The sequence below is a fragment of the Lissotriton vulgaris genome, chromosome 2_1 (genome assembly GCF_964263255.1).
Source record: "Lissotriton vulgaris chromosome 2_1, aLisVul1.2, whole genome shotgun sequence".
NCBI lineage: Eukaryota > Metazoa > Chordata > Amphibia > Caudata > Salamandridae > Lissotriton > Lissotriton vulgaris.
The window spans coordinates 549,929,985-549,953,484 of NC_141687.1; the positions used below are offsets into that span (position 1 = coordinate 549,929,985).

At 38.0% G+C, this 23,500-nt stretch overlaps 1 protein-coding gene across 1 annotated transcript in view; it reads left to right on the top strand.

Annotated features, from left to right (window-relative positions):
- UNC80 (unc-80 subunit of NALCN channel complex) overlaps positions 1-23,500 on the top strand; it is a 2,521,865-nt gene that overhangs the window by 187,067 nt on the left and 2,311,298 nt on the right. Inside the window, exon 4 of the mRNA XM_086955549.1 lies at positions 7,880-8,184. Coding sequence (XP_086811675.1) covers positions 7,880-8,184 — 305 coding nt within the window. The remainder of the gene's footprint in view (positions 1-7,879; positions 8,185-23,500) is intronic.

Consider the following 23,500-nt stretch of genomic DNA (forward strand, 5'->3'; position numbering starts at 1 on the left):
TATACTTGTCATTTCTCTAAAACTGCCGAAATAAACACAGACTATGTTCTTAACAACATGTTATCTATTTTATATTTCCTCTACAGATATTCTGAATACATCATACAGCTATTCTACCTACAACAAAGAAAACGACATATTTAGAAGTTAGTATACGTTTAAATCTGTTACATTTCCAAACGGGTCAATATTAAAATTATAATATTTTGCTTTTATTTCTTCTATCTACTCTACAGATCATACCTATACTAAATTGATGTACTCCAGCAATTACTACTATTCTACTATTTAAACAAGTAAGTATATGTAATGTTTACTTCAAATGCACTAGTAAGCAAAAATGACAACTGCTTTTGAGTAGGAAATACGTTTGTTATATGTAAACATTAACGTTGCTTTTCTATATTTTCATACCAACAGCAAATAAAGACATACATACAAGAACATCATTGAAAAGACATTTCTGCTTCTGTGACTACTACTTTGATTAACTGTAAGTATAAATGCATCAATAATGATGTTAGCACCACAAAAGTAAAAAAATGTGTTCTGATTTTGTTTCTTTCTACTCTTTCCTAGAACAAGTAAATCAAAATGACTGAAGGTGCAGAATTTGTCATGTCTCAGAAAAATAAATTACTATTATGCTACATGGGTTATGTGTATAATCAGGAGAGACAAAGTGGTAGAAAGGTATTTTGGAAGTGTACCAAATATTACTCCAACAAATGTTATGGGAGGGCCACTACTGAGGAAAGTAATGTGCTATTTACTAGAGAACATAATCATCCCCCAAATGTCACAGAAATTGAAATTAGAGATGCTTTAGAAAGTATTAAAAGTGCTAGCACACAAAGTGACAAACCCACCACACAAATCCTTAAAGAGGAACTGGTAAAAATCCCAGCCCATGCTTCAGGTCAACTACCCTCTATTGACTCCCTGAAACGCACAATTGCACGCACTAAACGACTCACTAGCACAACCCAACCCAACCCAACTTGTTTTGAGGAAATTATTATTTCACCCGAAATGGCCATCACACACAATAAAGATAAATTTATTCTTTTTGATAATGAAAGCAGTACAAACAGAATAATTATGTTTGCAACTGCAAGTAATTTACGAAAAATCCAACAGTGTCCCCAATGGATGATGGATGGAACATTTAAACCCTGCCCAAAACCTTTTTACCAACTGTATTCCATCCACGGTTTATACCATCATTCTAACATACCTTTCATTTACTGTTTGCTACCCAACAAACAGCAAACAACTTACACCGAAATTTTAAATGTTCTCAAAACGGAAATCAATAATTATTTTCCCGAAAAAATAATTATTGATTTTGAATTAGCTATGATTAATAGCATTTTGAGAACATTTCCCCACACAGCAATCCAGGGTTGCTATTATCATTTTAATCAGAGTATATGGAGGCATCTCCAAAAATCTACTTTAAGTATACTATACTCTACAGATAGCACCTTTGCCTATCAAGTTAAAAAGTTAATAGCCCTGGCCTACGTCCCTGTTACAGATGTTGCTGAACATTACAATTTATTAATTGACAGCGCATATTATAAGAGGAATGAGGATAAACTAACACCATTGCTAGACTATTTTGAAGACACTTGGGTGGGGAGGTTGCACAGATCAGGACATCGACGCCAGCCCAAATTCCAAATCCCTTGGTGGAATGTCTATCTCAGTACTTTAAACCAAGAGGCTAAAACCAACAACAGTGTTGAAGGGTGGCATAATGCTTTCCAAGCAACTACAAACAGAGGCAAACCCACATTCCATAACCTTCTAGAAGCTTTGAAAAAAGAACAAAGCTATCAGGAACTAAGAATGGAACAATCAGTGTCACAAATAGGTCCAAAACTCACTAAACAAACCCAACAAATGTTCCGACTACTTCAAAGTCAAGTCACATTATACCCTACAACTAGAGGATTAGAATACCTGGCAATAATAGCTAAAAGTCTACTATAAAAATGTAAAGTAAATATACAAATGTCTTCTTACAATAATAATAAAAATTACATGTCATAAACATATATAATGAATTATAAATAAAACATATTTGTTTGACAAACTTTTTAAATTTATGTAAAAAAATTCGTAACAAATATGCAATGTTTATAATTTTTTATAACATACACATAACATTAAAAATCGACATTTCCCACCCAATCAAAATTGTACAATAAATACTTACAATTTTTGGATTTGAGAGACGCAATCAAGGAAAAATCAATCCATACAATCCAATCCAATATCTTACTATTCCAATATGGGAAACCCTCAAAAACCCGAAAATAAGATGTAAAACGTAAAAAAACGCTCCAGGAAATCCCGAAAACAGTAGTGTGGACACTTTAGGATTTAAAGTTATATACACACTATTTTAAAAAAACGGTCACGCATATCAATGTATCAATCCGAATCGAAACCCTCAAAAAAACCCGAAAAAGGTTTAAAAAGTGTAAAAACCGCTCCTGGCAAACACGAAAAATAGGAGATAAATGTCAAAATATAAGCATAATAACTTAAACATTTGTTTCTCCGTTAAAAAACACGCTTCCTTCCATGTAGTTTTCATGCGAGGAACCGAAACCTGTAAAATAACATACATAACGAAAGCCACCCACAAATACCCCCTTCACATTTGTAAATATACTAACAATGAACATTAACCATGTAAGAAGACATTTCCGAACACTTAAAATTAGACTTGAAGGAAAAAAAGCACGACACATCTATAACGGAGACTTTTCACCCAAACGCTACTTAAACTATTAATACATACACCAAAAAACACTACAGAGTTCGATTATACCCTCAAACATGACCACTTACTTATAATTTGTAGTTAAAAATAACCTTACCTCTCTCCACCCGAAGCAACTCCCAACCGCGAGCTTCTCCAGTCCTGAATGGAGCGCAATAACCTTACGCGGTAAAAAAGTAGTCCCCTTAACCCATTTGTGTAAAAGGATAATAGAATAAACAATGTCATATGGAAAATATATAATACATACACATGTATAATGTAACAAATTAATACACTATACTCATGACAATTTTCCTTTATTAACAAAAATAAATATATTTAATATAAATTAATATATAATATTTATTATATATTAATAATATTAAATAATTATGTAAGACTTTGAATAAAAGATGTAAATATTTTGTTATTGTGTATATTTATATGAATAATTCTGTGTATAATTTTAATAAAACATTATAAATGTTTATGGTAATAATTAATAATGATAAATAATATAACTTATTTATTGTTATTAATATAACAATTAGAACCATTTAGTATATAAAGAATGGCCTGAAAAAAAGTATCTATTTTATCTGTGAATGTATATATTTTTGTTAATAATAAATGAATGTTTATGTTTATTAATTAATAATAATAATAATTAATAAAATAATTATTATTTTTATTAATTATTACAAAAAGTTTTTTAATTATTTCTAACTATAACAAAAGTATATAATTGCTTTACTAATATTTGGTCAATACCAGATATTATAACTAAACATATTGTTTCCCTATACAATTATAAACTTTACAACCAAATCGATTTATATGTTTTATGTAAAAACAACATTATGTGAAATATACACCAAGAAATTTTTTTTTTGTATTTCAATGTATCCTAACAAATGTAATAATAGTCATGTTACTTGTTAAAAAGAAAAATTTATTATATATATTTTATTATATTAATATTTAATATTAACATTATTAAATATTAATGTAAGAAATGTATAACAAATCATTGTTTTATGTATTTCTATATAAATACTTTAAATTGTAAGTGACTGATGGGAATATGTAAAATTTACTGAAAGAATCTAGTAATCAAAAATTTTTTTTACATTGACAACATGTATATAAATGTAAAGATGTTATTCTGTGAATAATAAAAGTCAAAAAAATGTGATGTTATATTTGTTTGTGATTGTATTGTAGTACACAATAAAAAATTAAAAAAATGTTTAATAAAGTTATTTGAAAACATCCATGTTGCATTAATTTTTAATATTAAAATACAGTAATGAACAAATGTATACAAATGTGCTGCACACTGACCAATTTTATATGTATTATTACTACTCCAGTCAATCTAATATCATAGAAGCTGCAGGACAGTAGCAAAAAATTATTTACTATTCCTACTACACTCAAGGTAATACCATAAAATGTGGTGGAGACTGACCAATGTTTTTTTATTAATCCAACTCCAGTGTAGGTAATATTACTGATGGTGCTGGACACCAACCAATTAATAATTAGAATTCCAACTCCACTCTAGCTACTGTCTGGAAACATGCTAATACATATATTGTTTTGATCAAAATAAAGCGTACTAATGTAAAGTTATAATAATTGCTATTTTTGTGTAATAGATTTAATGTATCAGTGTTAAGTTACACTATACATCAGCACTGTAAAATACCCAAAACTGTCCCAAAACACTAAAAAGACCCCTTCACCCTAAAGGCCAAAACTGACCCAGAACCCTACAAATACCCCTTTATCAACAAACTGAAAACTGACCCAGAACCCTACAAATACCCCTTACCCACAAACTGAAAACTGACCCTGAACCCTACAAATACCCCTTTACCCACAAACTGAAAACTAACCCTGAACCCTACAAATACCCCTTTACCCACAAACTAAAAACTGACCCTGAACCCTACAAATACTCCTTTACCCACAAACTGAAAACTGACCCTGAACCCTACAAATACCCCTTTACCCACAAACTGAAAACTGACCCTGAACCCTACAAATACCCCTTCACCCACAAACTGAAAACTGACCCTGAACCCTACAAATACTCCTTTCCCCACAAACTGAAAACTGACCCTGAACCCTACAAATACCCCTTTACCCACAAACTGAAAACTGACCCTGAACCCTACAAATACCCCTTCACCCACAAACTGAAAACTGACCCTGAACCCTACAAATACTCCTTTCCCCACAAACTGAAAACTGACCCTGAACCCTACAAATACCCCTTTACCCACAAACTGAAAACTGACCCTGAACCCTACAAATACCCCTTTACCCACAAACTGAAAACTGACCCTGAACCCTACAAATACCCCTTCACCCACAAACTGAAAACTGACCCTGAACCCTACAAATACTCCTTTCCCCACAAACTGAAAACTGACCCAGAACCCTACAAATACCCCTTTACCCACAAACTGAAAACTGACCCTGAACCCTACAAATACCCCTTCACCCACAAACTGAAAACTGACCCAGAACCTCAAAAAAACTCCTTTACCCACAAACTGAAAACTGACCCTGAACCCTACAAATACCCCTTTACCCACAAACTGAAAACTGACCCTGAACCCTACAAATAGCCCTTTACACAAGAACAGAAAACTGACCCTGAACCTTAAAAAAAAACCATTTACCCACAAACGTAAAAATTTCCCAAATCCCACTAAATACACCTTTACTCACGAACAGAAAAATGACCCTGAACCCTAAAAAATTAACCTATAACAAAAACTATGAAACTGAGCCAGAACACTATAAATAAAACTGAACACAACATTAAACATTAATATATAATAAATAAAAAAATATTTTACAAAAACAATAATAAAATATATTATCACATTAGCTATAATAATAACTTTGATTAATTAATATTGTTTAATTCCAATGAATTAATTAATTAATTAACATCAACATAAATTAACACATTACATTTAAAAGTATCCAATTAATGTAATTAAGTCATTATTATAAATTAATTACCAATTAATTTTTTTAAATGATATGCAATATATTAATTACATCATTAACTAATTATAATTAATGTGTTAGCAATTTATAAATGTAAATAATATGCTAATTCTTAATTAAATAAATCACTAATTATTAATAATTAATAACCAATGTATCAATTAAAATCATATACAAATCAATTTATAAAAATAATAATTATTAATAATTAATCAATTAATCAATTAAATTATATGCTAAATAATCAATTAAACAATTAACTAATTAATAATAATTAATTACCAATTAAAATCTAATTAAAACAATTACCAAACATATATTAAATAATTAATTATTATTAAATTACTTCCCACCCTATTCCCCTATAAACCCACAACCCGCTCCTAAACATTAAGTACTATTTATTTATATATTATATATATATTATTTTATAAAATCAATATTTTCTAACATTTTCTCGATATTTTTTACTTTCACTATATTTCGATATTTTGTCTGGTCGATATTTTTGAGTCGATATTTTTGTATTCGATATTTTTGGGTCATTTTTACAGTCGATATTTTGTCCAACGATATTCCTATAGTCGATATTTAGTTAATGTCGATATTTTTCCGTCGATATTTTGTCCATTCGATATTATGTAGTCGATATTATGTCCAGTTACCGTTTCCTCTAGGGACAATGAGATTCTGTGATTGATTATACCCAGTCTCAAGGGGATTATTGGGTGGCTCTATTGTATTTAGGTCCCTTGAAGTTTGGCATCCGTAAAGTATTGTTGCACATGCATCCAGTTCAGTCTGAATCATTACCTCATGGATGCCCAATTAGTGATGGCCCAAGCTGAAACCTCAAACAGAGAACACTGCACATACCTAAGAGTATGTATCACTAGCCATTGATCATCAGTAAGGCCAAGGATAGACTGGTAAACAATGGAGAAGGGATAACTAATGTGTATTCTAGAAACAGTATTTTAACAGACAAACACGACTGATGAAAGTACATAAAGTATTTCATGGGGAGTTGATGCGTTATCCTCATCTGTTCTTGCATCTCATTATTCATTGGTTGTGGCTGAAGCAGCATGCACCACACAATGCCAAATCTCTTCACAGGCCTAATTCATGTCCACATATTTCACACTTGATGCATACATTATGCTGTGGGTGCAGCCCCACATGCTTATAACTCAATGTAATATGCAGAGCGAGCCTTGATCCAACACTTTGACTGAAAACAACAACTTCTGTTCCAGTTCCAATTCGTTGTTCCAACCCCAACTTGTAAGTTAGTACCCACAAATACAAGTACTTTGAATATATTTTCATCAATTTCTGAGTAAAAAAACAATACGTAGCTGTTGCGCTTGTAGAAATTTGAATTGTAGTCATAATTTGGGCATAGCTTCTAGGTGTCACTCCAGTCACACATTCCAGGATGATTACAAAGAAGTCACCATTCTATGTATCCCACACCAGCTAGATAACACATAATCTGTAAAACAGAAAAAAGGCCTTACCAAGACCTTATGCGATAATATATGGTTCACATTTTGATCTGGTCTGTCATAAAACCTTGGTATCTTTGACTAGAGCTCTTTCTTTTCTTTTGAAATTCCACCCCTTTTTGTCTATTCCCTTCACAATGGTGCTTCCTATTTGTCTTTATTAAACTGCTACATGTTGTATGCCAGTGGTAAAAAAACGAATAATGTATTCCTTCTATGGGAACATATTGTGTTTCCTCGATGTTACTACTTATTATGTAATTGCTGTATAGTGTTCTAATACCCTCAGGGCTTGTCGGAAATTAAAACGTTACTAAATATTTTAAATGTATTCTGATTTTGAAGCTAAAAAAATGAATTCAAAGATAAAGTGTATGCCCATTCCTTTCTGCTTATAGTACATGAAAGTATTTAGTAAATGATATAGACAATTATGATAATTTAAAATGTAATATATGTACACACAAGTAGCTGCCCTTATATTTACACTTTCTTATATTTCTTTTGTGATTTGTGTAAATAGAGACACCACAAAATCTGTGCTATATTTTTCATCCAGGACATCAGGACAAGCTTGGAGTAGCAGAAACTAAACTCCTTCATACGCTCCACTGGATGCTGCTGGAGGCCCCCCAGGACTGCGGGAGTGAGAGGTTTGGTGGTGCTAGGGGCTCCAGTTGGGGTGGGAGCAGTAGTGCTTTTATCCATCAAGTTGAAAATCAAGGCTCTCCGGGACAGCGCAGGCAGAGTAACACCAACATCAATGAAGAGGATGAAAATAACCGAAGAAAGTTTTTGCAGAACTCCATGGCCACCGTTGAGCTCTTTGTGTTCCTGTTTGCTCCTCTGGTTCACCGAATTAAGGTAAATGGAAGATATGGCACTTTTTGACAACCTGATGAAAGATTCCATTAACCTTTTACTTAACACTGTGCTGCAGCAGGGGCGGCCTTAGGCATGTGCAAGCTGTGCACCTTCACAGTGTCACCAAACGCCAGGGGCCACCACGCCAATGCATATCCTTAATATAATAATCCTCTAAGGATGGACACATATTTGTGTGGCGGCCCCTGGCAGGGATTTGGCGGCACTTCCAAATACCCTGACCACCCCCCTATTCACTGGCCTCCGCGCCTGCGTTCCTCCTCTTCCAGGGCCCCCTACCTACGCTCCCTGCCCAGGGCCACCATGCGCCTAGAGCCGCCCCTGGCAGCAGGCAGAGCACATAGACTATCTTTCAGCTTGTTTTGCATTCTATGACAATTATGTTAAAGGGTGCATGTTATCATTGCCGCATTTTGTTTCTGTTTGGTCCTTATTGATCCCTCAACACCTATGTTCTGGCATATTCCTCTCCTCTATTAGATATAAAATGTAAAGTCAGATTTCGTACTCGGCAGTACACAGTACGTACTACACTGGGTCATTCTTGCTACCTGCTTTTTATCACTGAATGGACAGGATAACCTAATGGCATGAATGGATTGCAAGCAGTTTGATTGTGAGTTACTTTGGATGATGTAATGAGACTCCCACATCCTGATTGGGCAAAGCAATTCTAGTTACAGCACTTACCTCCATGCGATACAGAGAACCAATGCGGGAAGGTAGACTAAAGTCAGCCAAAAATAGTACACATTAGTAGTACCTGAGCTTCCATCCCATAAATTCCTAATTATAGGGTATGTGGGTCTGAATTTCAGTTTGTATGTATTTGGAAATTGGCATGTCGGCTTGTTTGTACTAGTAGTCAAAGTCAACTGCATGAAACTAAGGGGCTTATTTATGAGCCCTTGTGTCACTTTTGCGCCACCGGTGCGTCACTTTTTGTGACGCACCAGAGGCGTAAAAAATTTGCCTTGTTGCACCATATTTACAAAGTGAAGCATCTAGGTAGATGTGTCACTTGGTAAACCCCTGCACCACATTATACCTGCACCAGCGATAATTATATGCAGGGGGGCGCTTTCTGACGCAAGAAAGGGTCGTAGAATTGATGCAGTGAAATCTATAAGATTTCACTGCGCCACTTCTAGGATGCAAATACGTCAATATCTTGGCAGGCGTAAGACTAAAGGAGGCACATTTCACATGGGACTTTTCCATGTGTAATGACCCATTGCTGGAGTTGCGTCACTTTTGTGACACACACTAGCAATGCATCATTTTTGCGCCTACAGATACGTTAGAAATACTGACGCACCTGTAACTCCTTGCGACATGATGCGTCATACTGTAAATATGACACATCATTGGTGACGCAAGGAGGGCACAATGAAAAGTGTTTTCCTGTATCATTGCAACCTAAAGTATTACTGCAACATTCGGGACCTTCTTTATCTGTAACATTTCCTATTCCCATAGACGTTGAAGGTGCTATCTTTTTTTCACGGTCTGACTTCTGAAACAATGGCTGGCTGTGTCTTTTGACTGGCGTAATGCTTACTTCCATTTACTCACCACAAGGGAGCATAGAAGAAACTTCTAATTCACTGTAGTAAACCAAAACTAACAGTACCAGACATTTTCTTTTAATCTCAGTGCGGCCTCAAGTCATTTCTACAATCCTATCCCAGTAGCTGCAATCTCAAAAAAGGCTTTCCCTTCTTAGGGCGTAAGGCGTGTCAGACAGACGGTGGACCACTTGTTAGACAGCAAGACCATATCAGCGTGGTGTTATTAGGGGCGTTTGGGAATACAGGTACCATTCATAGGAATGGTGGTGCTCCTTGATACAAAGTTGCACATGCTCCTTCTGTAGCTTCATGTAGCAGATCTTGCAGTTTTTTTTCGAGAAAAGAAAATCAGGTTATGAAAGACTCCCTTACTCCTAATTTAACTCCTTTCTCAATGTCGGTCAATAATTTCCACCACTGTCCTATGATGAACAGTTTGGTGAAATTTGTAGAGTGAAAAATAAATATCAAGGAAACCTATGTATTTCAGAATCCGTTATTCAGCAAATTGCCATCAAAGTGAATAAAACATCGCTTTTTTATCGCAGCAATACGTCACTTTTCATAAATGAGGGCCTAAATGCATTGGGAGCAGGAATTAATACACATCAGTACCTGATCATCCTCTGTGGTTTGTTCATAGGTCAGTATTATCAAGCCAATGTGTTGCATGTTCATTTTGCCAATATACCTGTTACAAACTTTCTCTTAACAGTCTAACTAAACTATGATCTCAACTTCACATCCATGATCTTACACTAGATACCCTATATTCAGGGTTGTCTAATACCCAGGCAAATATGATTGTGTGGCCCAGTGCTTTCACCTCAGCTGAGGTTACTCATACACCTTGCCTAAGGCTTGTTTGTGTGACCTCTGCATGGAAGGGGCAGGGTCTTAGAGTAGGGTACCTCACTCATTGACCAATAGAACTAGTTCTCAGAGTTGAGCTTGATGGTTCAGAAAGTGTACGTCTCTCTTGACTCGACTTCCTAGTGATAATATCCAATATCGCCAGTGTGACAGATGCATCGCTCTTCTTCATACAAGCAAGGTGATTCAGGAGGGACCTAAAACTAGCTTTCTCTGCAAATCCCTTGGAGGAGCCTTCCCTTCCAATCCCCTATGCTCCTCACTTGCCAAGGGAGATGCTTCAGAGCAAATGTAGTACACATTGTAACAGCCTCATCAGATGCAGAGAAGACCAATGAACTTCATGGATTATCTGCTCCCCTCTGTGCCCATTAGTACTCCACTGTGGGAAAAGCCTTCATCTAACTACCACCCTAAAGCCAGATTACCATTGATGCATGGATCATTTTGGTAGTTAAAAAATGCTGGTCTCTGCTACTGCCTGCATCTAAGCCACTTCTGCTTTATATCTTCTGCAAGAGGTACAGAGAATGTTTTAGGCCCTAAGCATAAAGCCTTGCCTTCCACAAATGGGATTCCATTAAAAGTCCAACAGTTTTCCTGTTAAGATAAAGTGAGGAATATTCCAGCCCATAGTGTATCATTGGAACCTAAAGTATTACTGCAACATTATGGACCTTCTTTATCTGTAACATTTCCTATTCCCATAGACGTTCAAGGTGCTATCTTTTGATCATGTTCTGACAGCCTTCTGAAACAATGGCTGGCTGGGGCTATTGACTGGCGTAATGCTTACTTCCATTTACTCACCACGAGGGAGCATAGAAGGAACTTCTAATTCACTGTAGTAAGTTAACACTAACGGTACCGGACATTTTCTTTTCATCTCACTGCAGCCTTAAATCAATTTTACAATCCTATCCCAGTAGCTGCAATATCAAAAAAGGCTTTCCCTCCTCAAAGGATACTGCCTTGCAAACAGACGGTGAATCACTTGTTAGACAGCAAGACCATATCAGTGTGGTGTTATTAGGGGCGTTTGGGAATACAGGTACCATTCATAGGAATGGTGGTTCTCCTTAATACCAAGTTGCACATGTTCCTTCTGTAGCTTCATGTAGCAGATCTTGCAGGTTTTATTTCAGAGAAAAGATAATCAGGCTATGAAAGACTCTCTTACTCATAATTTAACTCCTTTCTCAATATCAGTCAATAATTTCCAGTACTGTCCTATAATGAACAGTTGGGTGAAATATATAGAGTGAAAAATGGGTATCAAGGAAACCTTTGTATTTCAGAATCCGATTCAGAATATGTTATTCAGCAAATTGCCATCAAAGTGCATAAAACATCACTGTACAGTTGTAAAAACCAAGATATAAATAACAATAAATACAAATATGCATAAAACTTTAAAACCAAACATTTGTCTTTGTAGCAATCTGAGATTTGCTCTGGACTATTACATATAAAAGCTTAAAAAGGCTTCAAGATGGGCTCCGATTATTATACACTTAAAAATCCATACAAACATATTTGGATATATTTCTCTTCCTAATCCTCCACAGTATCAGCGAGAATTCAGAGACCGCAAATACTACACACTGACTTGTATCGGTTTTTGAAAAATAGCAAAGCCTCTCTGTAGTCCCTGACCATTATGTACCGACATTTTCCCTTAATACTCTGGTAGGTGGGGTAGAAGACCATAACATGTTCTATTGATTCTTTCTGATTGGTACAGGTTGACCCAGGTTCTCCTCTCCCCCCACCTCCATAGAAAAGAAAGCAGCAGCATAGTGCCATACCTTAATTGCAGCTAGAGCTTACTGATAGTTACTGGGTCTATGTCATCCAGGATCTCTCTTCTTCAAAACCATCTTTCATTATTAAAAGGTTTATGGTCCCGAAAATCCATAAGAATCCGATGAGACTTCCATGCAGACCAATAGTTACCACACTTAGAAGCCTGCATGTACCGGTGGGAAAGTTTTTGGACCGTCATCTACAACATGTATAACAGCCATGAGGACCTTTCTAAAGGTCACAACCGACTTCCTTCATAAACTTAATTAAGTCACCATTACTGAAGATGAAGAAATCCTAATGTGTACAGTAGACGTCAATTCACTGTACACCTCTACCCCTCATCAACTAGGGATAGAGGCGGTTGAGCACGCACTACTGTGAACAGATTATGAAGACAACTTAAAGGTTTTTTTGATGTAGCTCATGGAGTTCACTTAATTACACAGCTATTTTAAATGGAACAATGAATGGTATCAACAAAAAACGGCACTTCCAAGGGAAATTGTGCCGCGCCGGCATATGCCAACATCTTTATGAATCGTTTTGAAGAGGACAATGTCTTGACAGCACAACCATGGATTACTCACACCAAACTCTTCTTAAGATTCATAGACAACATCTTCATTTTATGGAAAGGCCCAGTAACCATCTTAAGGGACCTATTACAAAAGCTTAATCAGATTGACTGACGTATACAATTCACCCATGAGATACAAGAACAATCCATCACATTCTTGGACGTTAGAATAACCAGAACACCCACAGGCTTTGATATGGATTTATATAGTGTAGTGTAGTTCCTAGTTTCCCACTAGGCCCTGCGCATTGGAATAACATAAACAGTAGTATCGACGTGGAACTGCGGATATTCCAGGCCTCCACTGACTATGCTAAACTTAATTGGGTTGTGTTACCAACTAGCTCAGAGGTCACTGGAAACTTTCTTCTCTGCATAGGAAGTGATCAGCTTCCCTGGCACAGACAAGAAGGGATTCAGTTTTCCAACAACCGTGCAACATGACAACTTTGCTCCTCAGATCAAGAGTCAATCTCTAGGGTCGTGTGAAACAATAGACATGTATTTCACTCAGTCAGTCTAGTGCAGTTTACTTTCACGAGATGTAGAGAATAGAGAGACGGGCGTTTGTCAATAAAGGGTTAACATTTATTGCACAGTCTTTCTTCTCGTACAAGAGAAATGAATTGCCACAATTGCAATAATTGTTATTATAAAAAGTACGTACAGTAAGATAAGTATTGCGAAATAGAACTGTAAAAGCATTGATATGGTTTCTTAGCCATACAATGGTTTAAAAGTAATAAAACATATATACAGTCATATATACATTAGGCTAACATACTCAACTGGTGCTTCTAACTAAGCCTACCCCAGTGTGCCTGACCTAAGCCTAACACGTGAAAAGGGGAGTAAGTAAGTAGCTTAAGTTAAGTTGGTTTTGCCAAGGTTTTTTTCAAGAATTCTCGTCTAAGGGTTTAGTCAACACCATACCTCTGAATAGAATGATGGAGGATTGGTATCTCCTTCAGGGGTCTCTCTCGATATCCCAGTCACCCGCGAGGGTAAACCGGAAGCGCCGGGACTGGATTTCTCTGCACGAGAAAGGCAGCGGCTTCTCTTCAGCGCGTCGAGGAAGGAGGGGGGACAGCGTCCGCGGGCAGCTGGAATCTGCTGGATGTCTTCGCAGAGGGACGGCTGTTCAGCTCCTTAAGCGTACTGCACCATAGGTCGCGCTTTAGCGGCGATAATGGTATCAGCAGCTTCACCACCACAGGATAGCAGGCTGCAGCGACAGAGTGCTAGATTAACCAACACGGGGTCTTGCAGGCAGCCAGCATCAGCTCACAGCTCACATTGCTTAAGGCAACGTTGGTAATATTTATACCTGACAGGTGCCGGGTTTGACGCAAGTTTGCTGGACATAAGACGTCAATTAAAGATGTCACTAGGAAGTGATAGTTATCAGTTGCTCATTAGAGTTCCATTACTAATCAAAACACAGCAAGCGGGGATTTCCAGGTTTGCGGAGTTTTTATCTTGTTGAAGAACTCGGAGTGTTATCTAGGAATATCAGATAGTGACTACTGCTCTGTCATTGCACTAATTGGTCGCAAAGGAAGTGGCAGAGAGAACTATGCTGGAATGTGGCTCTGTTCGTGTGAGGCCAGAGATGACTTTTCAGAAAATCGCACTTGAACGGTTATGCCAATATAGGGAATAAATGGATTTATAGCCGAATAGGGGCATAAGGTCACAGTATCGATCAGGAACCTAGATAAACACGCAACACCCACTCCACGGGTTAATGTCCATCAAAATTACTAAAACTAAAGCAATTAGATGCATGTGTAACATTGCCCACCCCAAAATACATAAATGCATTTGAAATAGGCGTACTTGTAATACATGAAATTTAGGTACTGTACGTTTTTTAAAGCATAGTAATCATTCAAAAACTTATTGCATATGAAATCATTGAACGATTATGCATAAAGAATTACACATGAAGTATCTCTGACAGAAGAAATGCGAGATAAATCATCACATAAAAATGCATTGTAATAACATGTGTGCTAGAGGCTGGTGTAATATTGTTATGTCTCTAGATGTGTTTAGAAATAGAAGTGTGAAGCTTCTGTTCTCTAAGAATAGTTTTTACGTTAAGCAAAGAATTTGTTCGTGCCAAAAAAGGGTCAATATTAGAAAAATTGTCCAATTCAAAAAATTATTGCTTGAACGGGGAAAAATAGATTTCCAAAGCTCTTGGCAGTTATTGTTGATCAAAACTGAAGGCCGAATTCAGAGTTCATGGGAACGCTGTGTGTCGAAAACTTCTTAAAAGTTATTGTTTCTCTACGGGTGAGAACATCGTATCAGACAGGCTCTCAAAGAATTGGTCTACAAATTCAGGTGATAGTTCAACCAAATTAGATAGCGCTGTAACTTGGCAGGTGTGAGAATGATTGCTGTCATCGAAGGCAGGACCAGCAATGCTCACAGAACGTTGTACCTGGATGATGTTGCTTTTGTCACTCGCTCCACTGTTACCACTTGGCTGTAGTACAGGAGTCTCCACAAATGCCGTCATCAGGATTGGTAGCCGCTGGGGACAACACAATGCGTGAGCCGTTATCGGACTGAGCAAAGTATCGACGTCCATTGGTACTGCTGATGGAAGTGAAAGACAGATGTCCAACACGCATTCATCGCCGCAAAGCATACACCGTAGCACAGGTAAAATGCAATTTTGCCATATCGGTCTGAATGAAAGGAACCAGGTAATGTTTAGATCTCTCAGCCTGGCCAATCCGAGGACGTTAGTTATCATGTCCCGGTAGCGCATTGCTAGGATTGTCTCTTCCATTCCCATGGGAGCTATGTCTGAGCCGAGGCTTGCCATAACGTAGCAGGAGGGTCAAAAATAGAATCCCTGCGACGAGTCCCAAAAATAATGGTATGCCGCCAAAAACGGAGTGCACAAAATTAGGAAAGATTCCCAAAATTGCCTGGAAGGGTGTTAGCAGTCCCGTAAAGACTGTCTTAAATATGCCTGGGATGCTTGTTGCACTAGACATGTTAAGGAGTTGGCTGAACATTTCTACGAAATGCACGGGGCAATTTGTTGATAAAAGGTCATGAATTTCAGTAGCTGTCCTTGCAACTAGAAGATCATACGTCTCTTTAGATGACGTTATAGGCACTGTTGTCTGTAAAAGTACAGATTTAACTTTGCTTAATGTATCAATTCGTATAGAATAGAGATTCAGACGAGGCCAGATGGGAGTCACTATGTCTGGAGGCCCACTCGGGAACAATGCTTGCATACAGCATTTGACCATGGACGTTACTTCTATTAGATAAATTTTCCCTGGCGTGAGGCCACAACATCTGTGATCCGTTCTAAGAATGTAACTCCCGTTTGCGAGTTGCATAAAAAAGGGCTCTATCTGAGTTGCAGGTGTGACTAGCTGGTGGCATGAAAGGTTGTTTGAATTTCCATCACATGCTCCGTGTAAATTAATACCCTGACACAAAAGTATACCGCTTAGTGAATGTTTACAGTTCTCACCACTAAGAAATACATTTTTGTCACTGTCACTATAGCAAGAATGAGTGTATGGTAATTTCCATATAGATTTTACATATCCTTTACCCAATTGTTCATACTGGCCAGCAGGTATGTACTCAAGGCACTTTTTAAATCGGAAAGTTGTTATCGGAATTGTGATAATTCCGTGTATTATCCATTCAATGACAGGACTCTCTGACATTGTCAATGGTAATCTCTCGAGTTTTTCGATGCTCAGGATTGTATAGTCTGCTCCTTTCTGTGCCAAACTGATCTGTTTATCAGTAAGGTTAAAACTGGAAAATAATGACGTTGTGTTGATTAAACGCCAAGGCACATAGCCTGAACGAAGATTTGCAGCGTCCAGCCTAGTTCTATAATAGAGCGTAATTGAGACTGGCCATGTTGTAACATTAGCAAATCTCTGTCTATCACATCAAAGGCAGAGGATACAATATTGTCCAACGAATATATTCTGGAAGACAGAGTTGTTAACCCATTGTCAACCACAGAAAGTGATTTCTCCAAATTAATACGATCAATTTCTCGTATTTTTTCAGCAGTTTCAATTTGCTTTACTTTCCAAGCCTCGTTGTAAGCAGCATAGATACTGGTCGCTAGGAAACGCTTTTGACGCTGTTTGCGTGGTCCAAGAATGTAATCGCGCAAATCAGCACCATCTTTTAATAAAGACAAGTGTTGCTTAATTTCAGCCAGTGTGGATGATTTTAGCCATTCAAGGCAGAGTTTCCCTACACTGTATGTTGTTATAATCCCTGGATGTTGTCTCTGGGAGTATCTAGGGTCTAATCTGGTCATTTTTAAACCCTGTGTTTTATTCAGGAATCTATCTTGACAGCTATTTGTGTCTGTAGGCCAGATTAACCACTTTTTCCAATCAGGATGTGTTCTGTTGAAATGTAAAATTTGTGACACGTCTAACTCAATATCTGTGGTTGTATTCTCAGCTATTGGCTTTGGAATAGACGGTGTTCTAAGGTCTTTGATCTTAGCTAGGCCAAGACAAGATGTTTGGTGTATTGTGTCATTTAAAAACAACATTTGTTCTGGTATCATGCAGGTTCTAAATAGTGCTTCAATGCCTTGCACCTGCCAATCTTTTGTACCCCAAATTGTTTTCGTTTCAATATTATTTTTCCAATAATCAAAACCAAATGTCATCATTTTGTCATAAAATGCTTCTGAATATATCAATTTAGAATTTGTCAGCATTGTTTTCATACCTGTTTTATCTAACAGTTTATAATAAAACGTTTCTGCATTACTGGTGTTAAACCCTGAGAAGTATTTGAATTTCTCAAAAAATGCTTTAGAACTGCTTTTAGGTGGTGTAGAACAATGTTCCCATTGATTATACATAAAAACATTTCTAGGCTGTGCAGATTTATGCAAGTAATGATCCCCATAGTGGGTGTAACAGAACAATTGCTCATAACTAGATGAACCTTGTAAATAATCATGATCTGTGAATCTAGCTGACATTACTAAATCAAACATCATGTCATTAATACTGTTAAAGTCCCAATCATCAGAGAATGTACTTGGTGTCACAAAGTCACTTAAGGAAACCTTTAGTTGATGAGGATACTTCAGGATTTCGACCAGACCATATATCTCATAGTCTGTTTTCTCCCATACTACCCCACCAGGTATTGGAATTGCTGTGACATTTACTGTTGACAGTTCTCTTTTCTTCACGTGGGATGATCTGTGTGGTTTCAGGACTATGTTGATGTTCTGACTTGCTGTGTCCATTCAATTGTAATAAACTTTCCTAAAATTAAAACTAAAATTAGGCATAGTAGGAGTATGAATACCCCTGAGATAATCCAATGCTCAATCAACGGTGAATCCAGATATAATTCTTTGATTTGTTGAAGGAGTCCTGTTGTATTTTCTTTAGAATACTTTTTTGTTTCTGGCATCACTTTGGGGTCGTTTAAATCTTCCGAGAAGTTGTCGAAGTTGATGAAATAACCAGAGGCAGTTCTGTCAAGTGATGGGATTGTTCTTTCAATCTGTCTCTCGGTAGCACTTTCTGATGCCACATCATTGTAGACTGGTGTTGTTTCTTGACAAACTGTTTCAATCTGTGTTTCAAGAGGCACGAGTTCCATGGCATTATTGCATAGTCCTTCATTGTGCACTGCAGGCTGATCGAATGTGATTAGTTTTTCAGTTTGAACCTCTTGGATTGTTGCAAGTTTGGGTATTCTGTTGTTTCTTGGGAGTCCACTGGGCCTACTGTTGATTATAGGCCACATGCTTGTGGTTTTACCAGATCGATGGACACGACTCTGTTCTCCTTTTTACCAGCAAGGGGCCGTAGCACAACTGATCTTGTTCCGGTGACTGCCAAGACAGGTACTGCTTTTCTGTAAGAAGGCCCAAATTCCTTCTTAACCGCGATCTTTTCTCTGACTAGATCCCCAATCTTTGGAATCCAGACAGGCCTTGCTGGGGCTGTTGCGGGTGGTGCCTCGTCAGTGGTACTTGGCTGTTGCTTTAACTTTATGTTGCTTAATGATTTTCTTGTTTCATTCAGTTCCTGTAAAACAGCCAAACGATCTTTGATGTCAAAGTGCTTTGTTTCTTCTTGTACCACTGACATCTGACTATCGAGGTCCTGAACTCGCATTCTAATTCCGAACAATAGTTCGTATGGGCTGAAACCTTTTAGAGAATTTCTTGGCATGTTGTTAAGACTAGTCTGGACACTTATTAAATGTTTGACCCACCCAGCGCCTGAACCTAATACCTTCGCTGTTATAGATTGCTTTATGTCCTGGTTTTTTCTTTCTACCACACTATTCCCTTTGGGGTGCGACGGACAAGAATACCGCAACCCAATTCCCATGCTAGCCATGGCCTCCTTATAAGCTCGAGAGCTGAAAGCAGGACCCTGGTCAGAATGGAACGTGGTAATTGCGTATGTGCCGATAAAGACTCGCAAATCTTTTATAACCGTTCTAGCGCCAGCCGAGCGCTGGGGCCACATCCATATGAACCTCGTACAGGAATCCACTGCTACCATGATATATCTATAGTTGCCGTCCGTTTGTATGGGAACGGAATGGTCCAGTTAAACGCATGCAAATGGTTTATCCGAGATGAGAAGGGGTGTCTGCGCTGGTCGTTTTACTGTTGATACTTTTATCCTTTGGCATATGTCGCATTCTAATACATACTTTTTAGTTTGTATTCTCAAGCGAGGCCACCAATATCTCTGTTTTAATAGTGATATTGTTGCGGATACACCAGCGTGTGCAGAAGCAAGCCCTTCGTGTGCCGCTTTGATTAGTCCTAGTCTGTGTTCCCTGTTTGGAATTACTCTATCCCCCACTCCAGGGATTCGAGCAAAAGGAACATTATTTGTATCCGTTAAGTACAAGTACTTTTCAGGAAAGCCTTTTGGGAGTGTTTTCTTATCATTTTTTACTGACGTACTGACAGCTTGTAGAATATCGCTGTCTATTTTTGTTTGTGACCGAGTTATCGCAGCTACGGAAGCCGTTTGCACAGCTGCCTTCGCGGCTTCATCAGCCAATGAATTCCCTGCAACGTGAACGCCATCACGTTGATGACTCAGTGTATGTATCACATGAGTCTTTTGTAGTTCTTTCTGTAAAAGAACTACCTGTTCCCAAAGCATTTTATGCTTTATTGTGCCACCTTTTGCATCTTTGAAACCATTTTCCACCCAATTCTGCAAGTATTCATTATAAGATTGTACGCAATAAAAAGAATCGCACACTATTAGTGTGGGGAATTCGCGATCGGTATTTTCTAGCGCCATCTTAAATGCTACTGATTCAGCTCGTTGAGCCGAGCAATCTCCTAGAGATTGCGTTTTGGTGACCAGTGGTCTAAATTTTCCTTTGTGCCAGCGACCTTTTACAATCGCGCACGCAGCACTGTAAGCTTGCTTACCCCCTACTGCGGGTTGTGCTGATCCGTCAGTATATATAATACTTCCGTATTCTTCGAGAGGCAGGATTTCAATTGGCAGAGGACATTCATATTCATATTGTAAAAATTCCTGTGTTTTTAAATTAGGATCAAATTCATAAACTACGTCTGTTGCAGCAAGAGAATTAACCCACTGAATCCATCTCGGATGCAAAGCTTTAGCATTAGGAATGCTTGCTTTAGTTACCGCTTCTAAAGCCGGTATAGGAGTTACGATTATTATTCGTTTACCTTGTGCTAGGGGCCTTTCTTTCCCTACAGCAGTTTGAACCGCAGTTAGAATTTTCTCCGTTGAACTGAATTTTATTTCAGCCTTTGTGTACAAATGTGATTTGTAAGCTATTGGTACCTTTTCTCCCTCATTAGAGGTTAGGTATGTGAATCCGCATCTTCCTCGGATGACTCGGATTACAAGATCACGTGTGTTGTCACGTGTATCTAATTTTGTTTTTGCTAACATGTCTGTTTGCAGTGATCTCAAAATTTCTGTGTGTTTTTGAGTCCAATTGATTTGTTTAAAATCAGGTTTTATTAGTTCGTAGAGAGGTTTAACCCTCTCTGCGTAATTTAGAATGTAAGTTCTTCCGAAATTCAGAAAACCTAGAATGGATTGTAAATTCTTCAGCGTTTTTGGAGCTTGGAGTACAGCGCACATCTCTAAGAAGTTGTCCGCTAGGCTTTTCCCTTCACTTGATAATTCGTACCCTAAAAATAGTACTGTCAGATGGGCAATTCGAGACTTTTTAAAGTTGAATTTGTAACCCTCTGCTGCGAACCCAAGTATGATGGTGTTCACTCTTTTCAAGTGAGTATCCAAGTCGTCATCTGTGAGATAAATATCATCTACGTAAGATAATGCTTCATCATCATAGATTTGTAGTAACTCTGTTACCCTAGCTGAGAATAGTCCTGGGCTGTTCTTGAACCCCTGTGGGAGTCGACAGAATTTTTTCTGCGACCCAAATGCGGAGAAAGCGGTCAAATATCTGCTTTCTGGTGCAATGTTTTGACAAAAGAAAGCATTAGATATGTCTAATGTCGTTTTATATTTTTTCCTAACTATGTTATTCATTAGGGCTGCACTATGCGAGTTTTGTACTGCAAAAGTTTTGCAACATGTATTAAGGTGTCTGTAGTCCAAAACTAGACGATATGAATTGTCTGGCTTGGAGACAGGAAACAAAGGATTGTTCATTTGAGAGGTGCATGTTTCAATCACCCCCTGGTACTCAAGTTGATCTAAGATCTCCCTGACCTGTTTTTTAGCTTCTTGCTTTATGGGATACTGCCGTTGGGCAGTTGGTTCACTTTTTAGTTGGATTTTGTGAGGAGGTGAATCCTCATCCCATCCTACATGATTTTTATACAATGCAGGTGCCTGGGCTACTGCCCATTTCCTTGCATATGTATATTTTTTGTGAATCGGTATGTGATTCGAGAAGGCAGGCATAATCACTTCTTCGCCACGAGGGCACTCCCTGACAAACTCTGGGGGCCAATCTTTTTCAGCTAACAGAATATCATAGCCTTTTGAGAGCTTATCCCAAAATAGACCCTTAATTTTCCTAGTCTTATCACCCTCTATACGCAATGTTATTTCGTATATTTTATGGGGCTCGCTAAGTCTGGTGTCGGCAGTTTCAACCTGAATGTATTCATTCGTGTCCACTGTCTCCAGATGACTCATCAAGTTCTTGCGCGCTATACTGATTTCTGCTGCACTGTCCAACATTGTCAATGCCCACTCCCCGTTTTTCAACTGTGTCCTCAGTATTCTCGGCATGGTTGATTACTCTAATACTGGCTACCTTCTTTTTCTGAAATTGAGATTTCTTATTTTGAGCAGGTTCCTTGTCTTTGAACTTGGTGTGCTCTCCTGGGTCTGACCGTCCTCTTCTTTCCGAATTCTGTGGAAGAGATCGAGAGGGACGTGTATCAATACTTTGATATCTATCAGGTTTTTTCAGATTATCCCTATTTCTAAGGTTATATCTTTTCTCAGAGGGCTCCCTCTGGGGAGACTGGCGTTCTCGAGTCGGAGTTCTTTCCCTCCGTCGAGGAGACCTTCCTCTGGACTGGAAATTTTTTTCCTTGGGAGTGGATTGTTTATTTCCATCCCAGCTCTTCTTAGGAGTGTTTAAATTATTTTTAATAAATAATTTTTCAGGATTTTCGAGCAGTTGAGGCTTAACTGGTTTTCCACCCAAGCTGTCTCTACCTAATTCTTCATAGCATTTTTCTATGATTTTTGCAAGCTCAACAGGATCTTTTATATCTGTTTCCCTAACCTTCTGGCGAATCACCACAGATGCTGCTTCTCCTTTTATGTTGGCTAATAATATAGCCGAGACCTGCTTGAAGTCTTTCAGTAGTTTCATACCTAGATTTAAAGCGGGCTCTGGACCGAATTCATTTTGAATCTGTTTTAGCACTTCTGGTATTACCGCCATAGACGGAACACCATGTGTTTTTGTATAAATGGAAGCAAAGACTGTACCCCAAGTGTCACAGTCCTCCACGTGTGGTGCGATTCCCATAGGAAGGCAGATGGTCAAGATTCTGTGTTTCTCAATAGGGGTAGTATCAGGAAACACTGCCTCTATTTGAGTGATTTTCTGTGCTAACCAGAAAGGAATTTGTTCCCGTTTTACGGGTGTTTTACCAAGACATGATTGTATGTTCTGTGGTGTAATTTTATTTGTGTTCCCCTGGTGAGGGGTCAGCTGGTGTGAATTAACAGCTGGCTGGACTGTTGTAGTCCGCATTACATATTGGACTAATTGCCTATGTATTTTTATTAGTGTGTTTAGCTGTACTAACAGCTCTTCTCTTGACATTCTTGCAATGTCAGGATGTGGTGTGTAGCTGGCTAGAACCGGCCACGTTGCTCCTGGTCTCCCTAGAGGACCGAGCCTAGTTATGTGATCATTGTGTTTTAGGGCGCCATTAAACCAGAGCAGGTGC